Source organism: Crocodylus porosus, unplaced genomic scaffold, assembly GCF_001723895.1.
Source record: "Crocodylus porosus isolate Cpor-Errol unplaced genomic scaffold, CroPor_comp1, whole genome shotgun sequence".
Lineage (NCBI taxonomy): Eukaryota > Metazoa > Chordata > Crocodylia > Crocodylidae > Crocodylus > Crocodylus porosus.
The window spans coordinates 108,768,736-108,788,952 of NW_017728886.1; the positions used below are offsets into that span (position 1 = coordinate 108,768,736).

Genomic DNA, 20,217 nt, shown 5'->3' on the forward strand with positions numbered 1-20,217 from the left:
CATTTTCTGGTATGTTCTTCTCTCACAGTTGCAGCATCAGCAACTCAGAGTTCAGTTTCTACATAACAGCTAAACACTTCCATTAAAAGCTTTGGGTCCAATCCAAAACTGTATTTATAGCAGCTGAGGAAATAGCCCAATATTTTCAGCCATGAATGCTTGAGCAGGAAGAGTGATTAATAAAACAAGCCAGCAGGTAAGTGATTAGAACACTTCAGGAAAGAGGAAGAAAAGATGCTTCTGCTTTGGAAATGGAGGTGCAAAATACTGAAACACTGGCAAGAGCCCGGAAGAAAGAGAATTTCTTTAACACACAGAAAACATGCACTTTTGGCAAACTTCAAGAAGGTATCAAACCTTAGGACAGTAGAGAAGGAACCTGGGAACTCTTTAAGGCCCTGGAAGCTTCCCTCTCAGGGCCTGAGTAGTGACTTCATTGGGACCAGCACTTCTTTACAGGATTTCTTTGGAAGGTGGGTAGTTAGTTGACAACACTTTATTGTTAAGATGGGCAATTTTTGAAATAGCAACAGTCATTTAGGAGCATAACCTCATAGAGGAGTGACCTAACAGGTGGCTGTGTACCTCATTCACAGTGAGCTCTCGGATCTTGCTGGCATGTCAGCACAGGATTTTCCTTGAGTTCAGTGTGTGCCATGAGCTCTGAGCTCACCAGCTGTTTGGTGCAGGGTCTGGCTGGAGCCCTTACTGTTCAACATCCCCTTACCTTATTCCTTCTTCCCACCTTTGGCTCTCAGCCTCTAGGTTCGAGAGCTGCATGAAAGCAGGAACTGAGTTGAAAGCAAGGACCCTGGCCAGATCCCATGTCAACCAGTTGGTGAGTTCAGAGGTCTCTGGGTTCATTGGCATCTAGGATCATGGTAAAGGGGGTGGAGCTACACCCCCTTTGGCAGTGTGGTGCATGCAATCCTAGATATGCCCATGCACTCCAATAGTTAACGTTTTTTAGAAGATCCTTCAAATGGGCAGGACAAAATTTGTTGACAAATACACTTCTGTCTCCTGTACTGTATGTACTGTCTATGATGAGGTGACTGGCTCTGTGAATGCAAGGGAGGCCAGTGGATATGATGTACCTTGATTTTAGCAAGGCTTTTGATACAGTCTCCCACAACATTCACACAGGCAAGCTAAGGAAGTATGGGCTGGATGAGTGGACTGTAAGGTGGATAGAATATTGGCTGAAGCATCAGGCTCAGAGAGTAGTAATCACTGGCTCGAGGTCTAGTTGGCAGCCAGTAACAAGTGGAGTACCCCAGGGGTCGGTCCTGGGGCCAGTTTTGTTCAACATCTTCATCAATGACCTCGAAGATGGCATAGAGTGCAACCTCAGCAAGTCTGCAGATGACACCAAGCTGTGGGGAGTAGTAGATTCACTGGAGGGTAGGGCTAGGATTCAGAGTGACTTAGACAAATTGGAGGATTGGACGAAAAGGAATCTCATGAGGTTCAACAAGGTCAAGGGCAAACTCATGCACTTAGGGCAGAACAATCCCATGCACCAGTACAGGCTGGGGGCTGAGTGGCTGGCAGCAGCCCCACAGAAAAGGACCTGGGGCTTATAGTGGACAATAAGCCGAATGAGCCAGCAAGTGTGCCCTTGTTTTCAAGAAGGCTGACAGCATATTGGGCTGCATTGGTAGGTGTGTTGCCAGCAGGGCCGTCCTGAGGGGGTAGGGGGCAAATCGGGACAGTAGCCCCAGGCCCCATGCTTTGGGGGACCCCACAGAGCCAGGTGGAGAGGCCGCAGCTGCAGTTTGAGCCACCCACCTGCCTGGCGGGTTGAAGGGTCTTTGCCTGTTCTGGCCGGAAGTTCTGACCGCCACCCGTCCTGTCACGTCCGGTGTGCCGGGGCTTTCACTCCCTGGCGTAAGTGTGCCATGGGATGGGGAGGGGAGCCCCATGCAGGCTGCTTTGCCCCAGGCCCCACACCCTGGTGGGATCATCTCTGGTTGCCAGTAGGTCAAGGGAAGTGATTACTTCCCTCTGTTCAGCTCTGGTGAGACCACATCTGGAGTACTGTGTTCAGTTTTGGGCCCTGCCCTACAGAAAGGCTATGGAAACATTGGAGGGAGTCCAGCAGAGGACAACAAAAATGGTGAGGGGCTGGGGGACATGACTTCTGAGGAGAGACTGAAGGAACTGGGCTGATTTAGTCTAGGGAAGAGGAGACTGAGAGGGGATTTAAAAGAAGCCTTCAACTACCTGAAGTGGGGTTTGAGAGAAGATTGAGCTAGACTGTTCTCAGAGGTGGCAGATGACAAAACAAGGAGCAATGGTCTCAAGTTGCAGCAAAGGAAGCTTAGGTTAGATATTAGGAAGATTTTTTTCACTAGGAGGGTAGTAAAACACTGGAACATGTTACCCAGAGAGGTGGTGGAAGCTCCAGCCTTGGAGGTTTTCAAAACCCAGCTAGACAAAGCTTTGGCTGGGATGATCTAGTTGGGGATGGTCCTCCTTTGAACCAGGGGTTGGACTAGATGACCTCCTGAGGTCCCTTTCAACCCTAAATTTCTATGATACTATGATTTTATGTTGTATCCATACATATCATACCAGGACAGTGTCATGAGGGTTACATGAGGAAGAAAAGGAAAACATTCAGCCTAGAAAGCGAACAAGAAATAGCTGGATTCCCAGGTTTTATTTGCTGAACACAAACAAATCAAGAGAAAATGTTCCTGCTCAGATCCAGATTCTTCAGGGTCTTTCAGCAAATTGCATATAAAGATAAAAGACCAAACCCTGTTCTATTTCCCAATTGCATGTTGACCCTTTTCACTTCAAGAAGAACCATAAAAAACATAGTTGACTAAGGGTCCCACACAGGGTCATCTGCAGCTCTGCCACCCTTAAAGGTGTTATTTTGAGTCATCTTCTCCTTCAGGGTGGCAGCAGCATGGCACTCAGGTTGTGTGGGAAAGGCCACAGTGACTGAGTGCCCCAGATTGCTACCATTCTGCAGGTTCCTAGGGATCGCTTTGGTCTCAGTGGTGTGGAAAGAAGGCATTATCTTCCCTCAGGTAGGCTAGGAGCTTGGCAAACCTAAGATCCCTGTGTCAAGTTAAGTCTTCCAGGGTCCTGGCTCTGCTGCAGAGATCAGGGAAGTATGACGCCTTGGATCTCTGGCTCTAGGGCAGACCATTTAATATGTTACTGCTGGAATTACAGAGCCAGGAATAGCTCCAAAGTGAACTGGCATGAAACAATACAGCGTTCTGTTCAACTCCTCCCTGTAATTCACTATATATCGATCAAAACCAAGAGTAAAACATTTTGGATTCAATAAAGATAGCATTTCCAAAAAAAAAACAAAAAACCCCCCAAAATAAGGAAAGGGACAGAAAAATCCATAAGCCACCTGCTCTCTCTTTTTCCACATCCCTTAGAAATTAGAAAAAAAAAAAGGATTTAGAGCCCCTAAACCCCCTAAATCCTAAAACCTGTTTGGATCTACATGTCATATAAGGTTTGAATCTTGAACTGATATTCAGATCTGGCCTTTTAGCAAGGGCCTGTTTTTTGTATAAACCTGTAAGCAGTTTTCATTTAACTAAAACTATGCTGCTTGGTATTTATTAATGTGGTGTTTTAGGCAGAAGATGACAGGGTGAACTCTGGGCAAAACTGTTTTTGGCACAGGGTATATATTTTTATTTTAATTGTTTTAACTCTCTGAGTTCTTGCCTTAGGTATTTGAGTTTCCTGTGGGATTTTTGTAAAGGCAATATTACTTCAAGGATTTATCTGTAGTTACCATCATCTATTTTGGGGGAAAGCTGTATTTCTAAAATTGAACTGCAAAAGGTTCAATTTTATAATTGGAACAATATTTTTAATTATGATGGGAAAGTCTCTCTTATGTTGCAGATAAAAACCAGAGGCTGCCTTAGGTAATTTGGAGAAGAGATTTTTTTGCTTGCCAGACCTTTTTCATGGCTTGGGGTGTAGCTCATTGTTTTTTCCACACTACTAAGAGTACAAAGAGATTTGTACACTACTAAAAATAATGTGTAATACTTTAAGACAGCAGTCAGCAATGTTTTTTTGGTGGCAGGCTGGAATGACTCAGCTTGGGTCCTAGGTGGGCCAGCGTGGCATGAGTGCTGTCAAATGCTGCCAAAGCCTACTGGCTCTGGGACAGATGCATTGGTTACCAACCTCTGCTTTAGAATATATCTATAATTATTTTTATAGTATTCAAATTTCATTATTTTTTGTTCCCTGAGATGATTTTGAAGACTTATTTATCTTTAGCAGAATATTTCTATAATTTATTACAATTTATTGTAGAAATCAAGTATGTCATGGATGTTTGATTATCATATCTAGATTTTTGGTGCCATATGAAAATGATATCAATTCAAATGTCTGCTGGGGTTCGATTGATCTGTTCAGGCCTAACACTGTATAGTTTTTGTGAATTGATTATTTGCTGCAGAATATTTTCTATGCATAATCTATAAGTATATTGTTCAATATGATAACTTTCAGATAGATTTACATCTCTCTTTTCTACACATTATCATAATGGAAAATATAATAAAAATGATACCAGTCTTATACCTAGTTCTCCAGTTTCATCAGTGGATTTCAAAGCACTTAATAGGAGGTCACGGTCATTATTTCCATTTTATTGAAGAGGGAACTGAGGCACAAAGAGACAAATGGTTGGAGGGCCAAAAATGCTCAATGCCACCTGGTAGATTTATGGCAGAACTTGGAACAGAATCCAAGCACTATGGGAGTGTACACACATTCAGAGTCCTCTGGCTGGAGAGTATCTCCCTGTTGTAACTTTGTAGCACTCCAGCCAGGGACTAATAGGGGACTGCTTCTTTGCCCCCAGTCCACCTGAGGGGAGCTCCCAGGGGAACCTCCCCCTTGGAGGGGAAAGGGGGAAGACTGGAGCACTACAGGATGCTGGGGTCTGAGAGGTATCCTGTACTGCTACAGGTAGTAGTACATACGTTATATGTGATGCAACAAGCATAGCACTACAGGGACATTTATGTAGCACTCGCAGCATTTTTGCACTGCTACAATGGGCTTACACATCTGTCCCCTTGACTTCTGTCACACCACAGAAGCATTTGTAGTGCTGTATAATGTAATGTCTGTCAGTCACCCCTTCTGAAGGAAATCCAGTGCTAACTATGAGGGATGTATTTCTTTGTGCTAAAAGGAAGGCACACATTATGATTTTCACATGTAATTCATATGACAGATTAGATATAGAATGAGTTCCATGGTGAATGAATACTCAAGAGGCACTGGCTCTTATCACAAAGCAGGAAGCTATTTCCAAAGCTGCTGAGTTACTTATACCATCCCAATGCTAATGCAGCAACACAATTAAAACAAAAGACAACAGTGAAGTACTCATGATCCAAATAACTGGCAGAAATCTTGACAGTGCAATTGACTAATCTGAGATACTAAAACACCCAGTCAAGCTATAGGAAACAGAGCTATTTGCCTAATCAGCTAATAGGTATGCCTTTTGCACAGCAAGGAAAACAAATTAGTCATGTTACAAACAGGAAGCTTAACAAATCATGGCATAAAGATTAACCTTTATTCTGCTAACATGATGTGTGAAATTCCATCATTTTTCTAAGTATCGCCAGGCCAGTCTAATAGTCATCATGAGACCATCAATCTTAGGAATACTTAGTAACAACCCCCCCAGACTACACAATAAAAACAGTTATTGCTCTGTTACAAAAGGCTTTCTGCTACCAACATTATCATGTTGTGGAAACTCTAATATGACAGGAACATTGATATAAATCAGGGGTGTCAAAGTCACTTGGCTCCCCACCTGGATCCAGCACTGGCCACAGGGGTGAAGCAGCCATTCCTCACCCCCTGACACTGACACATGCCCCCAGTGGGGCTTCCTACCCTGGATTTTGGTGGCAGGCTCCACTCCTGCTTGCCCCAAATTCCCAACCCCTCTGGGAATCCCATGGGCAAGACAACACAGCTCCATGGGTCAGATATGGCCCACAGGCTGTATGTTTGATATCCCTGATATAAATACATTTATAGAAATGGAAATACTTCTTAAAATAGTAAAACAAATGTTTACGTTTTATTGCAAATAATTTGGGAAACTAAAAAAAACATCCTAAAGTTTTTATTCCATCTGCACAAAGGCAAAGCACTTTGATGCGAGCAAGAATAGGTTAAGGACATTAGGATTAGGGTATATAAACACAAAGCTCTCTATTAAGGCATCAACCAGTGCAATACCAATATTCTCGGGATTAAAAAAATTACTTCCACCACAGTGCAGAGAAGGGATATTTTGACAAGGCTGTTTGAGCAAAAACCTCTTTTTAGGACCATAGGAAAGTTAATCTTGAAGGGACCTCATAGGGTCATCTAGTTCCGCCCCTGTTTCTGGCAGGATCACCCCTGACTAAACCACCTCACTCAAGTATTTGTCCCACCTGCTCTTAGAAGAAGTGCTGTGTGCTTGGCAATGTCTCTCTTTCCTTGTCTGTGAAACCTCCCTTCCCCCCCAGATTGCCTTTTGCAGTGTTCTGAGGATGAATTCACAGATACTTGTGAAGTACTCTGGGATTCTTGGAGGAAAGCACTAGGAAAGCACAGAGTGTTACTTTTAATAATGATAATGATCATACAGAAGTCTGTAGAGAACACAGAGAACATTAGTATTTAAGGTTTCAGGATAAAGATACAATGATTAAACCTACCACAACTCAATTTATCTATTTGATAGAATGAATGGCTAGGTCAGTCAGGCTGAGATTTGACCCTGTGATTCAGTCACACTCCCTCTTCACTAGCTCTGGAGACAGATAAGCAGGCAGTCTTAACCACATAATGTACACACCTCTAGGTTAATTGTGTCAAATGCACTTCAGCTCAAAAGAAAAAAACAACCAATTCCTATACCAAGATTGATAGACATAGCTAGCTTAAATATTTCATTAATCATGCCTGCTGGAAAGACATACTTAATTAATGGAGTAAAAAGAGAGAAAAAAATCTGTTGATAACATTTTCTATAAAAAGCTGTAGGTGAGAAGTTGAAAGGTCACTGGGGACTGTGTTCTGACTGCTACTGCTGTGATCCAAGGGGTTTGTTATTCATCCTCTGACACTTAAGGCCCTGATTTACTAAGATCCTCGTGTCCACACCTTGTGTGGGACTGCTCTTGTCTCCAACGGTGAGCCATATGTCTGAGCATCTTTATGAATGCTGAGATTCTCCTATCTCTCTACTTACCCTTCTGTCATGCTTCTGCCTTTATGGCACCTTTGATTTGTCTTTGGATAGCCCTAGTCGCTATTTTTCATGAAGTTACCTCTCATAATTACCCAATGCTGGTCTTTTAGTGTTTCTGGTATTAATCAGTAATGTAACTGTGAGAAGGTGACTGGGGCAGGACCATCCCCAATTAAATCATCCCAACCAAGGCTTTGTGTAGCCAGGTCTTGAAAACCCCAAGGATGGAGATTCCACCATCTCTCTGGGTAACCTGTTCCAGTGCTTTAATCCCAGTGAGAAGGTTTTTCCTAATATTTAACCTAAACTTCTAATGTTGAAACTTGAGACCACTGCCCCTTGTTCTGTCATCTGCCACCACTGAGAACCATCTAGCTCCATCCTCTTTGGAACTACCCTTTGGGTAGTTGAAGGCTGCTATCCCCTCTCAGTCTTCTCTTCTCCAGACTAAATAAGACCAGTTCCCTCAGCCTCTCCTCATAAGCCATGTGTCCCCACCCCTTAACCACTTTAGTTGCCCTCTGCTGGACTCTCCAATTTGTCCAAAACTGGATACTCTCTCCTTTGGGGCATTAACACTATGCAATGGGTTCTTATAGCTGTGGGTGACATTCACTCATGTTCCGTTTTGGCACTGCATATCAAATTAATTCACAAAAAGTTAATTTGATATGCTAGTCTTGACCTGATAATACTTCCTGAAAGGGGAAACTTAATGTCCTTTTTGTACTCATCCAAGCCCGAGACTGCCAGAAAGTAAACAATTACATAGTACTGCAGAGCACTGAAAATGTGAATTTCAAGCATGGATACAAACCAAATCCCAAATATAAGCCCAACAGAAAGTTGCTACTGCTGCTGGTATTTTACACATTTACTATTGAGACTACCCAGCTAGTTATTAATCCCAGGAAGTAATTTGTGACACAGTGGGCATGTCTGCATGAGACTTTAACAGTGCAGCAGCTGAATAATGCTGCGCAGTAGTGCATCACAGCACCAACAGTGCTAATACACTATTGCGTAGTAATATTCGGCTACTGCACAGTAGTGTCACTAAAAAGGCATTCGCTGGTGATACTGCACAGTACCTCCGGTTAGTGTGCATTTATTTAGTACTGGATTATACAAGTACTAAATAAATGTGCAGTAAGCACTGTGCATTAGCATTTCATGTAGATGCATCCAGTCTATTCTACTTATCATTATAAATGCCCTTGATTTTAGTCTACTAGAAATCCAGTACAAGAGATCTTTTCAGCTCCCTACTCTCTTGGTTAGTAACTCCCTTCACGCCCTGCTAGCACTGCTGTCTAGTGCACCATGCTGGCTGATCCAGCAGCAATGGCTGGATCCAGGCGAAATTATATCAGTGCCTCCTGATCAGAAGGAAGGTCTTTGGCAGTGTAAGGGGAGGGTAAAAAATGGGGCGTAGAGATAGGAGAACATAACACAATATCTCTTGGGAAAAATCTGTACTTCATAGAAGTAGAAAAGGCAAAGGAAAAATGGAAGAAAAGAGAAAAAGCAGGATGAAAGGAGAGGAATTTTAACATTTGCTAAGAGCACTTTAAAGTCAAATGATTATTATAATGCATATTTTTAACTTAGGAATTTTATTATTACACTGTAAATGATATTCAGGGTACAAGTAATATATGTTTATGGATTTGATTTCTTTTATACTACTTAAAATGAGAAATCAATGCCCAGGTTTCCATAGGATTATTATAATATTGTAAAATAGGAGAAAGTGAGATTAGAATCTGGCTAAATAAATTCTCACTTGACATCTCCAGTCTTCCTAGTTCTGCTACCTATGCAGGGCTGAATTCCGCACTGACACTCCATGCAGCCTCACTGGAGAACCTGCTCTCTCTTCTCCCTATTTCTCTCTTCCCTATAATCATGTCAGTTGTTGAATTAAAGTTTCTGAATAGATCACTACATTTGGCATCAACATTTTCTGTGAGAGTGACTGATACAGCTGCCTAGATTTATGCAGTGCCACATGATATTCGAGTCATTTGTAAATATGTAAATTTCTAATTAGCATATCCATGAACAATTTGTATATAATTGCAGACTTCACTTTAAAGTCAGTACACTCAGCTCTAAGCAGTGGTAGACATGGAGCTGTACAAAACTAGCTACTGTGGCAAGCAGTATTGAGTGTGTACCTTGGGATTTAGCAGATACTAGGAAAGGGAAGATGCGGCGGCTGAGATCCTGGGCAGAAGCAAGGGAGGTAGTTGTGGGCGGTGAGAGGAGCTGGGAGTCTAGCTACCTGGAAAAAGCTTAGTGGTAATTAAGAAAGGGGTTTTAGAGAATGCCTGGGGAGGACAAGAGGGGAGGACAAGCGCAATAGCTAGGGCCTGGGGTTCAGAGTAGAAGCTGGGGAAGAGTAAGTTTTTCTGGGACATTTAGAAGGGAACCTGGATGTTTAGGGCTCAGTAGGCATCTGGGGTGTTCTGGAGGATCTACTGGCAAGAGAAAGCTAAGGGCATGAGTGTCAGGGGGTAGGACTGAGTAGGAACCTGAGAGAGTGTGATTAGTAGGCTTCCCTCACCTTCTCATAGGCCATCCAATCTCAGCAGAGCCCCAAGAAAGGAATTACTTAGAAATTAGCATAGCTGGGGAGATGGGCAAGCATGAGACTTTCCATTTTGTTGAAAATTCTGTGGTTTCAACATTTTTTCCATTCCAAAATGCGATAAAATCCAAAACCTTTTTTCCCCCCTGCCATCGGAAGTTCTAAAATCTCCATTTTGGGTCAATCAAAAAGTTTCCTTTTAATAACATTTCAATTTAAACCGTCTAGAACATGAAGCATTTTTAAAAAATAAAATCTAATGAATTTCATTTTGAAAAGCTGCTTGCAAATGAAAAAATCAAAACATTTTGTTCAGAAAAGTGTCAAGAGAGGATGCCTTGCCGCATTTCAAATCCTTTTTTAAAAACAGGTGAAATTTTACTCAAGTAAATGCTTTTTTTTAACCATTTACATTTTCCACAAAATGTCATTTTTCTTCAAAAATCTGTCCAAATTTTTTCAGAATGTTGACAATATATTCTGACCATCTCTTCTGGAGAACCCTGCTAGGAGGCCGGTATCATCTGTAAACAGGATGAGGGCCCTGACATGGCATTTACATCTGAGGAGGTCTCCAGTGCTTGGCGATACCACATTTAATACTCCATCAATGTAAAGACATAAAAATCTCTCTCTCTCTCTCTCTCTCTCTCTCTATATATATATATATGTAGGGAAGATGAAGTGTTACATGTTACTTAGGGAAGGGGAAAATGTGAAAGAATATTTTGGTTGTATAGAACAAGCATTGATACCTTTATAGAATTCTAACACTGGAAAATAAATTGAAAGTATGAAGTTAGGGTATCCCAAGTAATCTCAGCTTTGTTCCCAGTCGTCCCTGTCCCATCTCGTTTAAAAGGTATGGAACAATGTTATGCCTGAACATTTTTTTCAACTGATAATAAAAGAATCCGTGCACCTCTGCCCTCTATGTGTTTTCTCACATACAACACACAACTTTTTTCCCAAAAAACAGCTGCTGGCAATCTGGGTGTACATTATAAGTGAGAAAATATGGTAACAACCGTTACTATCACTTAAGATTTTGCAAACAATCCATAGGGAGTGTACTTTTCAGTTACATACTACAAGGAAAGTTCTTTCTTTTTTCAGTCTGGCGTGTGGTAGGCAAGAAAATACAGTACATTATGTGCCACTTAACTATACATAGATGGCATTTATAGACATGTTGGGAGTAGGGGGCGGCTTTAATTAGAGTGGCTTCAGGAGTCTGCTGGATTCTGCTTTGTAATTACAGCTATAGCACGTTGGAGCAGCCTCTCTGCACGTCTGTAGGTGCCTAGAAATCTCAGAAATGCTGGATTGGCCTCAAGAGGTCATCTTGTTCACAGCCCTCTCAGAGGTAAGAATATACCTGGCAGATGGCTGCCTAACTTGATCATAAAATCCTCCATTGACAGGAATTTCACAGCATCCTTAGCTCATCTGTGCACCCCCTATGAAAAGGCACCTGCGGGCAGTTGTCAGTTTCCACCAACTTCCCCTCACCGCTGACACTGACGGCAGCGTCTGCAGATGGTTAGCACTCGCCACCCCACCACCAACAGCACTGGCGGCGTCTGTGGGAGCTCCCCACTTATCGTTGCTGCGCTTCCACTGCTGCCGTACCCCCTCAGCTGCCAGGGGCATGCGTTGTTCATGCTATAATTATAAATTTGGTCTTAATATCTAACTTAAATCTCCCTGGCTGTAAATTAAGCCAATTGCTTTTTGCCCTACCCCTGGTGGACATTGAGAACAATTGATTATTCCAGTGATGGTTAACGTTACATTTAATACTTCACTGCACTGCAATGAACAATATTACTGACCACTCTGCTTACTGTATAGTAAGGCCCATCACAGATGTGCATGTGATGTTGCAATGAGAGCTGGTGTGGGATCCTTACCATTGCTCTTCCTGCCATGCCAACATGCATGGCAGGAGGTGTGATTGCAGGATACAGCATCAGATCTCATCATGTCTTCATGCCAGTGCAGGGGGAGTCCGGAATCACAACCCTGGGACCCCCTAAACTGACAAGTTACAAACTCCTGTGGCTGGGGCCCTCATCAGCTGATAGGTCTCCCAGCTGTTGTAGAGTATATCACAGCTGGGAGCCTCAGCCTGGCCACATGTTCAATTAATGGCATGACAGGAATCATCCACAAGATTATTACACTTCTATTGTGGAATACTCTGTGGATAATTCCTTGTTTTATTACATCATTAATTACATTAACGGGGACAAGGTAACAACTTAGGCCATGTGATTATTTGGTTAATCACATCTTAAGTGTAACATGTGCCTGTGACCTAAAAGACCAGAGGCTGTTCATTACTTCACTCTTCCGTAGCAAGAAAATAATAAAAATATCTTGGCCTGGATTCTTATCTTGTTTCATGTTTTTATTTATCCTGCCCCCTCAAGATTATGATATATTTAGACTTTTTGGAGTTTTTTCCCCCTGATTTACCTTGGTGGAAGAAGAAATGCAAGCCTCTCCACAGGTCATATACTGGGGCGGGCAATTATTCCGGGTGGAAGGCCGCTTACCGAGTTGTGGCAAGCTGTCAGGGGCTGCATGGGTAGCCCCACCCTTTGACAGGCACCCCACCTCTTGACAGGTGCCCTGCTGCCTGGTCATGATCTTGGGACAAATGTCCCAATGTCTTGGGACCAATGTCCCAGGGCCAGCACCGGTGGGGCCCAGAGCAGGGGTCTGTGGAGCCAGGCTGGGCTGCACCAGCAGGGAGAGTGGGTAGCTGGCCCGGCTCCATAGAGCCTCAGCCAGGACCCTGTATTCCTGCCACCCTGCTCTGGGCCTTGCTGGCACAGGCCCTGGGACACAGGTGCGGGCCCTGCTCCTGCATCCGCTCAATCCCAGTGCCTCCCTAGCTCCACGGTACAGGTGGGGGGCAGCACACAGCCCCGACCCCCTGCTCACCAGCAGGGAAGGAGCTAGTGCTGAGTGCAGGTGAAAGGCACCCCTCACCTGCCCCATGGCCCATGCTCCTTACTGTAGCCTCTTGCAGGCAGCCCTGTGTGGGCTGCAAGTGGCTGCAGCATGGGGCACCAGCCACGGGGTGAGGGAGGGCCACTTCCCCCCCCATGCTCAGCACCAGATTGTAACCTGCCCTGCGCCGGCTCCAGGCTTGCCTGTTGGGGCTGTGCCATGACGGCAGCAGCTGCGGCTCCCCTGCTTGCTTCTCCAAGAAGTGTTAGCTGCTGCTGCCCACCTGGAGCTCGCGCACTGGGCAGCAGCAGCAAACAATGCCCAGTGCAGCAAGCGGCGGGGGGCCACAGCTATTGCTGCCGCCACAGCGCAGCCCTGACTGGCGAGACTGGAGCTGGCCTGGGGCCCAGGCTGGTAGCGGGGGCAGGTTACAAGCTGGTGCTGAGCACAGGGGGGAAAAGTGGCTCATGCCCAGTGCCCCGTGCAGCAGCCACTCACAGCCTGCATGGGGCTACCTGTGCCTGCTCAGGACAGCCCTGCACATGCTGCAAGTGGCTGCAGCAAGGAGCTCTGGGCATGGGGAGAGGGAGGGGCCGCTTTTCCCCGCGTTCTGCACCAGCTTGTCTCCTGCCTTCCCCCCCGCCTTACCTGTGCCAGTGCAGCCACTTGGTCGCAGGCCAGAAGCTCCTTCTGGCTGGGGAAGCTGGTCCAGGTGGGCCCTGCTGTTGAAGGAGCCCTCCAGGGCTTGCCCTGGGTTCTACTGCATTTGGTTCCTGTCATCTTTGACAGGAACCAAGGACAGATACATTTTAATTTTCTAAATATTTTTAGGGGCCCCATGGGCTGGATAGATTGGCCTCGTGGGCTGGATCCAGCCTGCAGGCCGTATTTTGCCCACCCCTGTCATATACAGCTCCCAGATCAGTATGATGTCCTTTGTGCTAGTCATTGAAATTTTATACAACCTTCTAGGCTTCACAATGATAAGCCTCCTCTTGTCTGTTTTAAAATCAGCAACAGAAGTGAATATCATGCTGCATAAAATGCAGTAAACATGACTGAAGAGAGCCATTCTCCTCTTAAAGTCCATATGAGAAATATTTAGGTTTAAAATGCTTCAGGTGACCAGAGATTACGGCTATCACCTATCTGTGATGCAGAATGCAGAGGTCACAAGTGCATAGCTTTTTTATATGGGGTTTTACAGGTCTCCCAGTTTCAGGGATAGAGTTAAGGTTGTTTGGGAGAGCTCTTTAATCTTTTTTTTATACAATTCAACTTTTTAATAAAATATTTATTTCAGTAATAAAACTGAAAGAATGGGAATGTATACTATTTTTAATAATGTTCTTTTCATTCCTCCCTTGTCTTGCAAGTTATGAATATATATTTAGACCCTTTGTTCCAACACAATTAAGTATTTTGTCCAGTAATGCTAATTAGAATTCAGTAATTTCTAGTGATGCCATTAGAACAACAAATCTTAAGAAACTGTGTGGAGGCAGCCATATTCCTGCTTCATTTCAGAGCCACTCACAGCATTCAGAATGACCTCCTTCCGGGCACTGTGAATTCCTTGATGTTAGCAATTTGAAATTGCAAAAGTGACATCAAAGCAACTGTAAGGGTCTGAATTTAATACAATCTAATTTAATGTATTCTTTGCAATATTTAGGCACAATAGCATACATTTTTGGAAGTGCACTGTAGTTAGGGTACACCCACTGTGCCTTGTTAGCTGAGGATATATGGGATATTTCTACTCTAACTTTGGATTTCTTTGCTTTTATGAGTTTAATCTAGGCCCCAGGGCTACATGTACAATGAAGATTAGACACGTTAACATTCATTACTGTTAACAGTAGTTGCACACACAACCACTGTGATTAACACAGAAAATTAGCTTTTTCAAATTTCCTTTCTGATTGCTTGTATGAGTTAAAAAGCACTTTAACTGGAATGTTTTGTATATGACAAACGCTTATTAATTTGTGTATGCTGGGCTCAATCCTGAATGGGACCCACCTTTCTGGCACTGATCTAGCAAAACACATCATGTGAGTAGACCTATTCCATGCCTAAAGATAAGCAGGTCTTTAAGTGCTCAGTTTGACTAAGGCCAATTTAGCCATAATGCCTTAATTCTGATATTTCCTAATATTTGAGTGCTCAAATTTGAATAATAGAATTTGAAGTTTAGTGTTTTTCCTGCCTTATATGTATGCACATATATACACACGCATATAACATAATTGCACATGCATATAAATCCAATATATATGGGTTTGCCTTTTGCTGAGGGGAATGTAGAATGGGTTCTTGGATGCTGTCAATTATTTTCTAATTTAGGGGATTAGAAGTAATTGGTTTTGTTTTTTTTTTACAGAGTTGTATTTTTAATTTATAACATAGATGCTGAGAGCCTAAGACAGGTGTTTTTATGTATTATAAATCAAAAGCAACATTGTGTATGTAATATACACATACAGAGAGACAGATCCATCTTCACTGTTTCCTTGCTAAAGGAAAACTAAAGTACATTTGAAACCAATCAGTTCTCTTTTTATTACACATACTCCCGAAGCAAAGAAGTGCCCAGGCAGATTTTGCTCAAATGTTGCAAATAAACACGTCCTTTGTTTGACAACCTGCAAAACAACTTTTAATTTATAGCACCACAGTTTCAAGGATAAAAAATAATAATGAAAACTACATGCTTTCAGACCCAGAGCTGCAGAACTAAGATGCCGTAATATCACAAATATGGGCTCTTGGTTTCTGATTCAGCCTATCAGGCTAGGGACAAACATTCAGAAAGCCAGCCTGAATTGATTCAGTCTTTGCAGGTTAGGCCCTGGCAGCCTTGAGTAAGACTGAGGAGGGGTTTAAACCCCCACATTGGTCTGTGGGGTTTGGAGGGCAGGGGAAGAAGGAGTTAAGCGAGACCCCTGTGGCTGGGGGGCAGGGGACAAGGAGGAAGAGGACGAGGGGAGAGCTCTGCTCACCTAAGTAGCTCCCATACTACCAGGAGCAATTCTGGCACAGAGTTCTGCCCAGCCCTAGAGGGGGACTCTTCCCCCTCCTTCCTCTCCCCCATGGCCAGAGGGTGGGGAGGGGGCGCTCTGTGTGGTGCTGGAGGGGGACTCTTCTTTCTCCTCCTCCCTTGCCCCCATCCCCGCCCCCCACTCCATGTGGGGCTGCCTGACCCAGCCCAGCCTGGGTGCAGGGAGTGGCTGTCACTGAGCCACAGCCCCTGGGGGTGGTCCCGCCCCTGCGGCCTGGCCTGGCCCAGTTGAGCCCTGGCCGAGGCAGGGTAGAGGAGGGGCTGCTCTGCCCTGGCTGCAGTCCCCCAGTGCGGGGATGCGAATTAACTCCCTCCTTGCCCCCTTAGCTTTAATGGGGCCATGCTGGGACACCTGTGGTCCCTACTGGTGAAACAGGGAAGGGAGGGCAGGAATAAACCCCCTCCTGGGCAGTCTGACAGAGGCTGCTGCCCTTCCTCATCCTCTCACTCCTTCAGCAATGTGACAAGGCCGGATGCTGTGTTGGCATGGACCCATTAAGGTGAAGGGAGCAGGGATGGGGATAATTCCTCCACTCAAATTTGGTGAGACTGCAGCTGGAGTACTGTGTCCAATTCTGGGTGCTGCACTTTAGCAAGAACAGGGAAAAGTTTGAGAGAGAGTCCAGAGAAAGGCCACCCGCATGATCAGAGACTTGAACAGCAAGCCATACAAGGAAAGGCTGAGGGACCTGGGACTCTTCAGCTTCAAAAAGAGAAGGCTGAGAGGAGACTTGGGAGACTACATCAAGGGCTCAGCGAACAACCATTCACCAGGGCACTCTTGGGGAAAACCAGGAATAATGGTCACAAACTCCCAGAAGACCATTTCAGGCTCAACTTTAGGAAACATTTCTTCACAGCTAGGGTGTCCAGACTGTGGAATAAGCTTCCTTCAGAGGTGGTGTAATTGCCTACCCTTGAATCTTCAAGAGGAGACTGGATGATCACCTTACTGGGGTCACTTGACCCCAGTTGTCTTTACTGCTGGGTGCAGGGGGGCTAGACTTGATGATCTTATGAGGTCCCTTCCAACCTCACAATCTATGAATCTATGAATCTGAATTTATGAATTAATCTAAAACATCACCTTGCCATGCATGAGAAGGCGTATGGTGAGCGTGACATTGAGGCCTCCTTCAGTCACTTTTGTGTCTTTCGTGTTCATCCTGCCACGTCTTTTCAACACTTGAAAGCAGTTTGGTATTTTTTCACTTAATAAACCTGCAGAAAGATAAAAAAAAAAGCACCATTGAGTGGCTGAATTTCTAAGCTGCAAATACCATGTTTCACAAACCAATTACCATCCATCCCTTTGATTTTTCCCAAATATGGTTTAGCACTCAAAAAGCTGCTTGGATTATGGTTTTTTTTCTGGGTCTTAAGTATCTCATCAAGCGAGTGATAAACATCCCTTTTTGAGGCTTGATGTGTTCTGAACTTGAGAGCTAAAAGAACACACCAGAACTTGTGGCAACAAAGTAAAACTCGCTTCTTTACATGGTTACAGGCATATTGTTTATGCATATGAGAGTGTGTATATGTATGCATGAGAATTCCAACCTTATTTTTAAACTCTATGTTATGTCATTTTCTTCAATATTGGAGAACAGAGACAATCCTATTTCCCTCCCTCCCTTTCTCCATGGTTAGGGAAAGATATTGCCTGACCCTGAACTGATTCAATCTTTGTAGGTTAGTCTAACCTGCCTAGGTTGAACTGGTTTGCAACTGCATAGACATTCCCTCTGGACTGAAGAAATGCAGCCCACCCTTCCCTTCCACTATGCTGAGCTGAGGGGAGTGTGGCCAGGCCCTGGAAAGACCTCTGATTAGGGAGGGGTGTAAACCCCGACCTTGCTTGCACCATCCCAGGCTTTTCCCCACTCAGTGCTCAAGTGGTGGGAGTGCTGCCAGACCTCAGCCTCTAGGTAGCACTCTGAGACAAATGGGGTATGTGCAGTGCATGCATCTGTTGAGGATAGTGAACTTTTCAATCTCCTTCTCCCTGTTTCTTCATACTGTCTGCAAATCTAACAGGTGAGGGAGCTGATAACACAGCATTTATCAGCCCATCAACAAAACAAAAGCCTCTCTCATTAGTTCAAGCTCTTCTTAAACAGCTTTTTCCAAGGAAAGAATGGAGGGACATTACCATCTGACTTGTTGATTAGCTCCAAAAAGCCCTATGCTGACACTTTCTGCCTGCCCGTCCCAGTGAAATTAGAGACACACACACACTCAGACATCTCTCAGCATTAGATAGCATACCACATGCCTAGGGTCCACAGGGCTGGGGTCTGTGCTGTGGGAGATGGGAGAGAGGGAGAGGAATTCCTACTTGAGCAGGAAGTAACAAATGTGGGAGGGCGAAGCAAGGCAGACCCTGTTGTGCCTGCAGTCTCTGCCAGAGCTCTGGCTAGGGAAGAGAGGGGTGGGGCCAGTCCTGTTCTCTGGAGCAGACAGAACTGCCCAGAGCTGCAAAGCATCTGGGATGCTGGGAGACTCTGACTTAACTTAAACCAGGAAGGGGTCTGGGATAGACAGTACATAAACTGGTCTGACCCAAATCAGTTAAGTCTGATTACTACATTCAACCAAGTTTATTTTAAACCATTTTCAGCCACTTTGAAACTGGTTTATGTGCACTGTGTTCTGTTTCAGGTTTAAACCAGTTTCTGATCATTTAAACTAGTTTATTTGTAATGTCTGTCCCTAGCACATCTGTTACCTTCTTGCTCCTGCAGGAGATAATTTTATTTTCTCTCCAGTTACTTCAATCCTGACCCTAACCACATATCCCTACCGTCAACAAGAGTTGACACATAATCAAAGACATGTGAGTAACCAAGAGCCACTTGCTACTGTAAATCTGGGCGCTGTCAATTTTGTTTTTGTCTAGGAAGCCCAGAGGTGCCTCAGTCTTTCAAAGGCCAAAGCTCAGTCTCTGCCTTAAATGGAAAAATGTTTCTTAATTCCTGATGACAAATTACAGACTTGCAGTAATTTATAAAGTCATAAATATCCTGAAATACTAATGCAAGCTGCAAGGACTGGCTTTGAAGAGGTAAACAAGGTCTATTATGAGTTTCTTCATGCAAGGATATTGATTATTACAAATGAAGAAGAGGGAAGGGGGCAACATCACCAGAGGCAGCCAACTCTCAAAGCAGAGCAGGCTCAAAGCTTCCTTGCAGACTCTTTAGTTATTTTTGACCTTTTCAGGCCTATCTGAAAGTAAACAGAAGCCCTGAAGTAACACTCAGAGCAATGACAAAAAACAAAAGAAAAAGAAAAAAAGAAAACTCACAAACAAAGCATGGCTCACTTCTTGCAATGAAGGTGCAGTATTAAGGGTAATGTTGTTCATCTCTATAGTAGTGAGAAGAGAAACTGTATGGCCAGACTGTTCAGACCAACTGTTCTTGGGTGGTCTGACCAGACTGAAGAGGCTAATGCACATCCTTAAGGGACCGCTATGCCAGGCAGGGAGTGCTCCAGTAGCCATAGATGTTGTCTCACCAGCAGTAGAGTGTATATAACATGGGAGTGGATGCACCTCCTGGGTCATCAATCCACTCTCCTGCTATCACAGGCCACCATGTGTTATCACCAGGGATCCTGGTTTTCTCTGGTTAAAATATATGTATCTCTATATATTAGTGGTGTTTCATTGTAATCACAGAACATGTGGATTTCAGGTTACATTGCAATCCAAAAATTGGGGATTTTTTTTATTTCAGAGAAAACCAGGATCCCCGCTTATCACCTCCTTCATAAATTGATCAAGCGCCATTTTAGAAATAATGCATTGGTCTACTCCTACTGGGAGGCTGGTCCAGAACCTTACTGCTTGGGTGGTTAGACACCTTCCTCTGATTTCCAGCCTGGCCAATTTATATTTGGCCATGACCATTGTGGGTCTGGACGGTAGGTCTGAAGATGAAGTAGTTTCCCTAACATTTCAGCGGGAGTAACATTGGTGGTCTTAGGCCTGTAGAAAGTCTGCAACTCAACAATGTAAAAGGCAAGGAGAGAAAGAGAGAGAGGGAACGTGCGTGCCAGAAGAGATACTTTACTCTTTTCCCTTGGGAATTGACTAGTGGTTCCCAAGCACAGAAAATAACTGACTCTTCTCTGCCCACTTGATTGCGAGGGTTGATTATCCCCAGACTGACTAGCCAAAAGGCCATTCAGGCTGACCTGGACAAGCTCAGCAAATGGGCAGACGAGAACCTCATGGTGTTTGACACCGAAAAATGCAAGGTTCTCCACCTTGGGAGGAAAACGCTGGCTTGCATCCACAGATGTTTCTCGAGC

At 44.2% G+C, this 20,217-nt stretch overlaps 2 protein-coding genes and 1 long non-coding RNA gene across 12 annotated transcripts in view; 1 reads left to right on the forward strand and 2 right to left on the reverse strand.

Annotated features, from left to right (window-relative positions):
- Window positions 1-10,499, forward strand: part of ZNF830 (zinc finger protein 830) — a 108,706-nt gene extending 98,207 nt beyond the window's left edge. Inside the window, exon 10 of the mRNA XM_019540541.1 lies at window positions 10,373-10,499. Within this exon, the coding sequence (XP_019396086.1) occupies window positions 10,373-10,385 (13 nt within the window). The 3' untranslated portion in view covers window positions 10,386-10,499. The remainder of the gene's footprint in view (window positions 1-10,372) is intronic.
- The window catches only part of LOC109313731 (poly(rC)-binding protein 3-like), an 894,664-nt gene that overhangs the window by 85,958 nt on the left and 788,489 nt on the right, over window positions 1-20,217 (reverse strand). For all 10 annotated transcript variants that reach the window (XM_019540495.1, XM_019540503.1, XM_019540512.1 and 7 more), the window contains one exon: window positions 16,988-17,121. In XM_019540495.1, coding sequence (XP_019396040.1) covers window positions 16,988-17,065 — 78 coding nt within the window. In that variant the 5' untranslated portion in view covers window positions 17,066-17,121. The remainder of the gene's footprint in view (window positions 1-16,987; window positions 17,122-20,217) is intronic.
- LOC109313829 lies at window positions 3,894-10,445 on the reverse strand. Its single transcript, XR_002102153.1, has 3 exons — window positions 10,361-10,445; window positions 9,389-9,394; window positions 3,894-3,905 (listed from the first exon to the last, which is right to left on the reverse strand). It is a non-coding gene; the product is annotated as an uncharacterized LOC109313829 (long non-coding RNA).